Source organism: Lemur catta, chromosome 2 (assembly GCF_020740605.2).
Source record: "Lemur catta isolate mLemCat1 chromosome 2, mLemCat1.pri, whole genome shotgun sequence".
NCBI classification, from domain to species: Eukaryota; Metazoa; Chordata; class Mammalia; order Primates; family Lemuridae; genus Lemur; species Lemur catta.
The window spans coordinates 42,884,052-42,895,033 of NC_059129.1; the positions used below are offsets into that span (position 1 = coordinate 42,884,052).

The 10,982-nt window shown below is 45.5% G+C and overlaps 1 protein-coding gene across 1 annotated transcript; it reads right to left on the reverse strand.

The window, feature by feature from the left end:
• Positions 1-4,729: 4,729 nt before the first annotated feature.
• LOC123631799 (HLA class II histocompatibility antigen, DQ beta 1 chain-like) lies at positions 4,730-10,217 on the reverse strand. Its single transcript, XM_045541784.1, has 6 exons — positions 10,089-10,217; positions 8,420-8,689; positions 6,860-7,141; positions 6,204-6,314; positions 5,698-5,721; positions 4,730-5,111 (listed from the first exon to the last, which is right to left on the reverse strand). Exons 1-6 carry the CDS (start codon positions 10,195-10,197, stop codon positions 5,098-5,100), a joined length of 810 nt encoding a protein of 269 aa, XP_045397740.1. The 5' UTR covers positions 10,198-10,217; the 3' UTR covers positions 4,730-5,097.
• Positions 10,218-10,982: the final 765 nt, after the last annotated feature.

The window sequence follows — 10,982 nt, forward strand, 5'->3', positions numbered from 1 at the left end:
AAAAATGCATCACCTATTAAAATATTAAAAATAGAACTACCATACGATCCAGCAATTCCACTTCTGGGTATATATGCAAAGAAAATGAAATTAGTATCTCAAAGAGATATGTTCATTGAAACACTATTCACAATAGCCAAGAGATGGCATCAACCTAAGTGTTCATTAGGATTAATTCAACCTAATGGATGAACAGATAAAGAAAATGTGATATATTATATATACATAGGAGATACTATTCAGCCTTTAAAAAGAAGGAAAGCCTGTCATTGCAGCAACATAGGTGAACCTGGAAGAAATTATGATAAGTGAAATAAGCCAAGCATAGAAAGACAAATACTGGATGTTTTCACTTACATGTGGGAGCTAAAAAAAAAAGTGAAACTCACCTAAACAGAGAGTAGAATGGTACTTATCATTCTACTGGAGGGAGGGGGAAGAAGAAGAATGAGGAGATATTGATCGAAGTATACGAATTTTCAGTTAGACGTAAGAAATAAGTTCTGGAGATCTGTTGTACAGCATGGTGACCATACTTAACAATAATGTACAGTCATCCCTCACGATCCGTGGGAGATTGGTTCCAGGACACTCCACAGATACCAAAATCTGAGGATGCTCAAGTCTTTTATTTAAAATGACTTAGTTTTTACATATAACCTAAGCACGTCCTCCCGCATATTTTAAGTCATCTCTGGATTACTTATAATACCTAATACAATGTAAATGCTATGTAAGTAGTTGTTATACTTCTTTAAAAAAATTTTTTATTTCAAAATATTATGGGGGTACAAATGCTTCAGTTATATATATTGCCTTTGCACCACTCAAGTCAGAGCTACAAGTATGCCCAACTCCCATTCATACCCATTAGGTATGAATTTACCCATCCCCTCATCCCACCTGCCTGACACCTATGAATGTTACTTCCGTATGTGCACATTAGTGTTCATTGATTACCACCAATTTAATGGTGAGTACATGTGCTGCTTGTTTTTCCATTCTTGTGATACTTCACTTAGAAGAATGGGCTCCAGCTCCATCCAGGATAGTACAAGAGGTATTAGTTCATCATTTTTTTTGACTGAGTAGAACTCCATGATATACATATACCACATTTTATTAATCCACTCATGTATTGATGGGCACTTGGGTTGTTTCCACATCTTTGCAATTATGAATTGTGCTGCTATGAACATCTGAGTGCAGATGTCTTTCTTATAGAATGTCTTTTTTTCCTTTGGGTAAATACCCAGTAATGGGATTGCTGGATCAAATGGTAGTTCTACTTTGAGTTCTTTGAGATATCTCCATATTACTTCCCATAGAGGTTGTATTAGTTTGCAGTCCCACCAGCAGTGTATGAGTGTTCCCATCTGTTTTTTGTTTGTATTATTTTTTATTGTTATTTTTATTGGTTTTTCCCCAAACATTTTTGATCTGCAGTTGGCTGAATACAAGGATGCAAATACAGAGGGCTGACTATATTGTATATATGAAAACTGCTATAAGTGTAGCAGTTTTTAAATATTCGCACCACAAAAAAATAAGTTTGTGAGGTGATGGATATGTTAATTAGCTTCACTTAATCATTTCATGATGCATACATGTATCAAAACATCACACTGTACCCCATAAATACAATTATTATTTTTCAATTAAAAATAATAAATTAATTACATTTTAAAAAATTTTAAAGTGTAATATTCTTAACTTTTTGTTGTTCAAATAAAGTTTTCTGTTCTTTATTTCCATAAAAATTTTTTGTTAAAAAAGTTATTGTCTCTTAACTTCCATTAATTCAATTGACTCACTCTATTAACTTATGACTCTCTTCCTTAACCAACAGTAAAAAATAAATCTCAATGGCTTAACTGAATTAGGGGACTTAATTTCATAGTTATTCAAGGGACTCAGATTATGGAATTTTCAATATCTTGTATACCATCACCTCAATGATGGGTTCCAGGTTCTCAGTAGCAGGGGAAGACAAAGCTGACAGATCTTACACTACTTGTAAGTTCCAATGGCTAGTATTAGTCACATGATCCCAACCTAACAGCAGAGGAGGCTGGGAAATATACAGAAGCCATAGAATATTGGTGAGCACAACTGACTCCACCAGACATACTGTATCATTTAAGGTAAGGCCAAATGCTCACAACTGATAATGTTGTTCTCTAGTATACCCATACACTTTCCTCCAAGTTAGATGCCTACTGAGATTCAACTATTTTTGGTTAGCAAACTTATTTATAAAGGATGCAGTTGTTATTTTAATTAAATTATCAATTAAAGGTTATACTACCCAATAAAATCTGGGTGCAAAAAATAGCTGTTTCCATGAAACTGGCAATGTTGAGTAGTAACAATGTCCTAGAATATACGCTATCACTCACCCCTGTAATGGGGCTTATGCTTCAACTAGACAAGCAGATCTCAATGTCTCCCTAAACTCTGAGTCAGGTTCAATCCCCAGCCCTGCCTCTTCCCTTTGCAGGGTCAGGAAAGAGCTAACTATGGAGACTGAGGGCTCCCTGGACAACCAACACAGGTCTTCCCTGTTTCCCCAAATGCACCGCTCCCTTTTGATCCCTATGGCGAATGACATTGCTGACTTTGGGGAAGATGACAAAATTAATACAAAACTTCTGACTCCACTCAGCATTGTGCTCTGGACAGATTCATACTGTAACCCTGGGGAACAGAATCTCAAGTGTCAGTGCCTGTTCGTACACCCCACAGTGTCCCTGCCTGATGACCAGCATTATAGCCTGGAGTGCAGGAGATGAAGGTCCCAGGGAAACCTAGTTGTCTATTATAACCTCATTATAAGGTCAAACCAGGAAGGACCTGCCAAAGGCTCCTCAGGCCCAGTGCACAGGCGAGGCAGAAGGGAGGTGGGGATGGCTGACTCAGGGTCATGGCCTTCTGTAACCTCATATAAGCTCTAAGATGTGTATGTTAATGCCAAAGCCCAGGGACTGAGATGTAGATCAGCTTTCAGGACTGAGCCCACATCAAAGGGGACACAGTGTGTAGTGACCCCCCTAATAACCAGGAAGAAAATGTCATTAGGAATCAACAGGTCACAATGTCCACAGACAAGGGGAGCTCTATCTTCTGAGAATTCCAGCTCAGCAATGGCATCAGCTGACTGTGCAAGAAACAAGGGATTGGATGAGTGTGAACTGGCAGCCCCAGTGAGGGGCCCTAGAACCAGAGGGAGCTCTGCCATTTGCCTTGTGGGATCCACAAGAAACAAACTGTACCTTATAACACTCTGCTGTGAGGGGGCTCTGGAAGCTGAGATGCTGCACATGTCCAGTGTAGACCTCTCCATGCCAGAAGTCATTTGCAGCATCACCAGGATCTGGAAAATCCAGAGGGATGGGCACAATCCTGGCTGTCACCATCCCATGTACAGGGTAATGTTTTTGAGAGGTGCTCATGTTACCTAGGCATGGCCAATCAGACTCTTTCCTAAAACTGTTAAAACTTTGGTAGATATTCTAAAAACGTACAACAGAGACACACAGATACACACACACACACACACACACACACAGAGAGAGAGAGAGAGAGAGAGAGAGAGAGAGAGAAACAAGATGTGAGGTGATAAGAAAGAGATGCAGAAAATAGTAATGCAAAAAGAAACACAGAGGCCCGGCACAGTGGCTCGCACCTGTAATCCTAGCACTCTGGGAGGCTGAGGCTGGCGGACTGTTTGAGCTGAGGAGTTCGAGACCAGCCTGAGCAAGAGCAAGACCCCATCTCTACTAAAAATAGAAAGAAATTATACGGACAGCTAAAAATATATAGAAAAAATTAGCCGGGCATGGTGGCACATGGCTGTAGTCCCAGCTACCCGGGAGGCTGAGGCAGGAGGATTGCTCAAGCCCAGGAGTTTGAGGTTGTTGTGAGCAAGGCTGATGCCACGGCACTCTAGCCCAGGCAACAGAGTGAGATTCTGTCTCAAAAAAAAAAAAGAAAGAAAGAAAGAAACACAGAGATAAAAAGAGATGCAGATAAATAATGACAAAGGCATAGGAAAATAGAAAATAGAGAGAGAAATAGAAAGAAAGGTAGTAATGTAGTGAAAAAGATACAACGAAGGAGACAGAGACAAAAATGCAGACATACACAGAAAGACATATACAGGGACAAAGAGAGACACGGAAAGAAAGATGCACGTAGAGATATAACTGAAAAAGAAGACAAAGATGAAGACCTCATTGAATATCTACATCTAGTCACTTAACCCCAGGCTTTCTTGTAACATGAGCAAAATATGTTTGGGTTGAGTTTCTATCATTTGGAACCAAAAGTAGTACTTTTATTGCTGGTTATGCTTTCTCAAAAATAAAAATTGTTCTCAATTGATGTCACTTGCTAGAATATATCTGAAACCTCAGTGACCGGGGTCACTATATCTGTCCCCAGAAAACTCCACCATGCTTACTTACACAATACTCACCAAACTAGGAGAGAGGCTGGGATATATCAAGGCCATTGTATTGAACATCAATATTAACAACCATGAAGGATGTGACAATTGAACTGGCTTTCTACCTCCTCTACCCACCCTTACTTGGCAATCCAAGATGCTTCTAGTCTCCTTTTAAGGAACGACACTTCGTCCTGCCCACAGGTCAGCTGGGTCATCTCAAATATGTTCCTTTCATTCTGCAGTGGTTTCCTGCCTCAGCTCAGTGAAGGAGGTTCAGAATACAGACAACTCAGAATCATGTTTAATTATGTAAAAAAAAAAAGCCCTGTAGTCAGACAAATGGATTTGATGTGCTTCTTTCTCTCAAGCAATCATTGAGGGGAGAATGGAAACAGAGCAGCCCCGTGGGGCCTGAGTAGACGCAGCTGGCAGCGCATAGGCAGAGGCTCTGGTCAGGGCAGGAAGCAGGTTCACAGCTAGATCCTTGGGGCAGGGGTCACAGGAGGTGACCTGGCGGCTGCGTGAGAGCCACTGTAGGACTCTGAGCTCAGAAGGGGATAGGCTGACACAGGTGGCTGGGATTCTGGGCAGACAGGCCGGTGTTACGGAAGAATGATAACCAATTCCAGTCAAACAGTCCTGAGGAGTCAGTGCAGGAGCCCTGCAGGAGAGAGGGGTGATCAGCACAGGGGACCCTGAGGGACACACTCTCCTCCCTCCCCTTGGGGATCCACAGCACCAGACAGAGAAAGCTGCAGTCCAGGGCATATTGTCATCACCTCCCCAATTTCTGTGTAAATGTGAAATCAGCTAAGGAGGACACGGAACTTCAGCTGACACAGCTGTGGGGGAGGTGGGCAAACAGCTGTTACCCTTCTGGGGAATATGAAGGGCTCAACATTTCTAGTAAACCGGATGATAGCTACCCTCTTTCTATCACTAGCAGCCTCTTCCAGTCACTGGTAAATACCTACAGGCAGCAGCCACCAACATGTGGCACAAAGTAGACACAATCCTGGTGCCTATCACCTAAGGTGTGGTTTTGACTCCAAGATGGCACAAGGTTATGATTCGATTCTGGGAAATAACTTCTGGAGCTTTTTATAGAAACTGGGCAATTTTTCCCTTAACTCTTTATCCCCATAGAAGGGAACAGGCTACAAACAAAGTGCCCAGTACACTCACCTCAGGTCCTTCCTTCTTATACCTGTCCCCCTGTCCCCACTGAATCAGAACAGAAATATTACCTGCTGGTGGAGGCCCACGAGATCCTACAAAAGGAAGTTACACAGAGAAAGTCTCATTACACAAATAACCACACTCTCACTCACCCGAAAGAGAAATGACACATGCAACTTAACTGGAGAGTTATAGGCTCTCCCCACCCTGTTCCACAGCTTTAATTGCCCTAAGCTAAAATCCACCGAAACAAATGAAATTGTCACTAGAAGGAAGGAAAGCCGAGGCTCTGACCCTCTTCACGGAGGAAGCTTTTGGAAAGGAGCCAATGAGACAATGATGAGTGGTAAGGAAGTCCTAGAATAAACTTCACCCGTCACCTCTGCGTGGGGCTCCCTTTCTACCAGTCAGATTCCAATGCCTCCCCTAGGTTGCTCCATCCCCTCCCACCACTAGCCCTGCCTCCCTCTTTTCTGGGTCAGGAGGAAAGAGCTGCACCTAAAGGCAGAGCCTCTCTGAACTAAGGGTCTCAGGCCCAGCCCATGTCCCCCACGTCCCCCCTGGCATTCCTCACCTTTCTGACTCCTATGACGGATGACAAGGCCCAGCCCGAGGAAGATCAGCCCCAGCACAAGGCCCCCGACGCCACTCAGCATCTTGCCCTGGGCAGATTCAGACTGAGCCCCTGGGGAGCAGAGTCTGAGTGTCAGCGTTTGTCCCCATACCCCACAATGTCCCTACTGAAGACCTGAAGTCAGTCTGAGGTGCAGGAGGGGGAGGTGTCAAGAGAGCCTCGTTCCCCATTCTGACCACCCCTAGGGAAGGGAAGGAACAGCCTTGGACACGGTGGGTGGGTGAGGGGGAGGGAAAGCGGATCCCTGCTCCTCAAGAGCACATCCGTAACCTTAGGCCCTAGGAACCCTGTCACCAGCCATAACAGTCAGTCCCTCAGAGCTTCGGAGCTATCAGGGCTGGGTTCCAGGGCCACAGTGTATACAGTGATCTCACTAGTATCTGAAAGACAATTACATAAGAATTCTTCTGATGCCCTTGCCATGGAGCAAGAGGTGCTCTCTTTTGTTTTTCAGAGTCTCAAGAGATAAATCTCCTGTGATTCCCAGCTCAGCAGTGACATCAGGGATAAGGGGTGGGATGGCATATATGGGCCAGAGGGAGCTCTGTCCTTAGTTTTGTGAGGCCCACAGCAACAGAAAACAAATTTCCCCTTACACCACTCCACGGTGATGGGGCTCTGGAGGCTGGGGTGCTCCACGTGGCAGGTGTAGACATCTCCTCGCTGTGGAGTCATTTCCAACATCACCAGGATCTGGAAGGTCCAGTCCCCATTCCTGATAAGTGGGGTGGACACAACGCCAGCTGTCTCCTCCTGGTCATTCCGTAACCACCGGACTCTGATCTGGCCTGGATAGAAATCTGTCACCGAGCAGACCAGCATGTTGTGGTGGTTTAGGGCCTCTGTCCTGGATGGGGAGACGGTCACTGTGGGCTCCACTGAGGGGGAGTAACAGACAGAAAAGGACACGCGTGAGATGTGAGACCACATGGCAAGTCTCCCATGGGGAAGAGTCCCTCTTTGGTACCAGAGTGGAAAGATCACTGGAGCTCAAGTCTTAGGTTAGAATCCAAGCTCTGCCACTTAGTAGCTCAATGACACATGTCAGTCAGTTTACTCTTCAGAGTCTAATCATTCTACGGGAGTTACTATGTTTACCAAATTGAATCACCTTAAAATTATAAATCAACATATTATATAGGTCAGTATTCATAAAATTAAAAATAATAACAATAATAAACTTGGATCCTTTTTCCTTCCTCACTGATAGAAATTGAAGGTCACCATCAGGGTCGGCTCTATTGACTCATTTTCGGACAGGAACAGTTTTCTTAGTCCCAGTGCTCCCCACAGTAGAGAAAATACAGCAGCTTTGACTGTCCCCTGCCGGTGTGAGGCTCTTCCCATGAGTCAGGGCTGGGGCAATAGTAACATGGACTGAAAATTAAGGATGTACGGGCATTTCTACGTCTAGTCAACAAAGTAACCATCACATCCTCTTAGGAAGCAATGCTTCTCATGCAGACTGCACTCCACAGTTCTCAGCCTGTGATGCTAACAAACCCTGACGGCTGGAGCACTTCCTGGACCTCACCAGTGACACAGCATCCCTCCTAGCGTTTGGCTTAACCTGAACTCACATGCCCTGCTGTGGTGAACTCCCCACAGAAATTTATACCCTTAAATACCTAAACTTCAATCTCTGCATCAAATATGCCATCTGTACTTATTTCATTCATTCATTCGTTCATTGTACAAATATAAGTGCTAGGGATCCAAAGATAAACGACAGACCACATCCCTGCCTTGGCAGAAGTTGTAATCTAGCAACAGAAACTGGCAAACGATTATGTTATTTCACAAGTTTATATGCTTTGAAGGGAAGGTAGGGAAGACTTGAAATCATCGTTTGCCCAGGCCTCAATTAACTTATCTTCTCAGATTGTCACCTGTGATTAAATATGACACAGTTTTCCCTACCTATTTTATATATCTTACCCTTTATCTATAGAACCATTTTACTGAAACTCCCTTATTCCCTTGGTGTGAAACTATTCTAAATATTTAATGCACGTTTTACTTATTTGATGATATATGTTCTTTCATATTCTTTTTTCCCACTAATACTCTGTTAACACTCGAGTGGGTTTGATTACCAGTTGCCCACTCTACTCCAAGCGCGGGCCCCGGGGGGGGGGGGGGGCGGCAGCGCTCACCTCGCCGCTGCCAGGTGAAGCCCTTTTCAGTCTCGTAGTTGTGTTTGCACACCGTGTCCACCTCGGCCCGCGTCCGCTCCAGGATGTCCTTCTGGCTGTTCCAGGACTCGGCCTCCGGCCGCCCCAGCGGCGTCACCGCCCGGTACTCCCCCACGTCGCTGTCGAAGCGCAAGTGCTCCTCCCGGTTGTAGATGTATCTGGTCACATGCCGCACCCGCTCCGTCCCGTTGGTGAAGTAGCAGAGACCCTTAAACTGGAACACGAAATCCTCTGCGGGGAATCACCGCGGGTCAGCCGGCAGCCCGTCCCCGCCGCCCCCGCCGCGCCGCGCTGCGGTCGCGAAGCCCGAAACCCGTTTGGCGGCGGGCGGCGACTCGCGGTTCCGACCCGGCACAGCGCTGCGCCCAACCCTGCACCCCGCGGCCCTTCCCAGCCTCCCGCCTCCGAGGCCTTGCGGAATCCGCAATCCGCGCTCGTGTGGCGGGGGCCCCAGTCGCTAACAGCACCGACCCCTGCCCGGGCCTGTCGCGTGGATTTTAGGGATACCCCTGTCCCTGGAGGGGTCAGGACGTTCTCCCAGGAAGTCTCAGTTTCCGCAGGATTCCCGGGAACCTCCAAGACAAGGACCCGCATAAGCCCCGGAGTTCAAGGGACTGGTGCGCAAGGCCTAGAGTCCAGCGGACATTAAGCTTGTCCTTGTCCTGACAAGCATATCCTCTTGTCCTTCCTTCCCACCAAGTCTCGGTTTATTCTGGGCTTCTGCCACCCCACCCAACTGGAATGTGACGCTCCTCCCTGCCGTGTGGTGAGAAGGGACCTTCACCTCCATCTTATTCATGCGAAGAACACAAGCTCTGGAAGGTGATAAATTTGATTCCAGTAAAGCTGTGCCCGTTGCCCCCTTGGGCAGGCTGCTTAACAGAGTCTCCACATCACACATATAATTATGTAAAAAGTCATAATTATACACATAGGGGTGTCAGGAAGACTGAGACAGAATTTATATAAAGATACGGACCCTGTGTCTGAAACGAGTGGCTTCTCAGTATGTATCATTTCACCTCTCTACATCCTTCACATCCTGCTTAGTCTACCATCAACTCAAATCTGAATCCCACTCGTCATTATTTGCCCATAAACCAATGAAACCTGAAGTTAAGAGTCCCTGTCTACCATCACCAGTTGACCCACCTCAAATCCCAAGAGTCTGCCTCCATGAACCCATCACCTAGAGTCAGGAATGCGGAGTTTCTTCCTCAATGCTGAGACTCCAGAGCCCATTGGCTGACCTACATTTCCCTAACCCAGAATCCCATAGTGTTCAGCCAGACAAGGTTTCAGGCATCTAAAATAACAAATCTGTGTCTTTGGAGAAATTCGTGTCTTTGGAATGAACCCCACGTTCACTTTGTCCTGTCTCTGCCAGACACACGCTTCGTCTCCTCCTCCGTCACAACATGTCCAGGTTTGAACCCGTGGGATAGAGGCTGTGCTCACCTGTCACTGGAAGGTGGAGGTGAGACTGTAACACAGCCGTCTTCCCACAAAAGGGGAATGCATGATAAAGACTGTGTTCCGGGACCCTAGAGACCACCACCCGGCATACCCAGCCCCAGCAGACCCTGCTCCCCACAGCGGTGGCCCTGGAGAGCCGCTGCCCGGCACTTACGAGGAGAGTCTCTGCCCTCAGCCGCGGGGCTGCTCAGCATCAGCACAATCACCGTCACCGCCGCTGTCCAGAGGCCTCCCGGGAGCCGCAGAGCCGTCTTCCACGACATGATTGAGAACAAGGGGAAAAGTAGTGGTAGTCAACACAGCTCACACCTGATGCATCTGACGTGCCCACCTCAGAGAATAAAAACCTGTGAAAGCTTCCTTGCATGGTGGGACTGGGGAGTCCCTAGGAAGGGAACCAATCAGCACTGGAGCTACAGGACATCATCTGTCTCTGGGCAGACATATTTTATGAAGGTTCTCAATCCAATGCCTGGCACTGTATTTTCATTGCATTGCATTGGATGAACATTTGGTGCCTGTCTAGATCAAATTATAGACTATGCCTGTCTAAATCTGAAGATTGAATGCTTTAGGGGTTTAGGGAACCAAAAGAGAAAAATAATTCAAGAGTAGACATCTCTGTGATGTTTATTTAAAACCTATTGTCCTTATACTTAGAATTTTTAGTAAGGGAAAATAAGTAGGAATTATATTTTAGGGGACAAAAAATTTGTTGTCACAGAGATGCTCACTTCTATTATTTTAAACACTGAGGAGACTTAAGTTGCGGGGGTGGGGGGGAAAGAGCAGAATTATTAGAGGGAAATTGTTTTGAGTTGTAATTCTACCACTAATGTGCTTTCTAAGAGCAAAAAAATTACTGAACTTCTTTCTGCTGCAGGTTTCTCTTTGTAAAATGCAGGTCATATTTTATGCATTTTCAGCTAGATCTTCATGTATACAAATTTGAGATCAATATAAATTGTTTAATATTGCAAAACGTTTCTCAGCTGTCATGTGTAATTGTTGGAAATATCAAGTTAATATGTGGAACAAGAAAACAAGC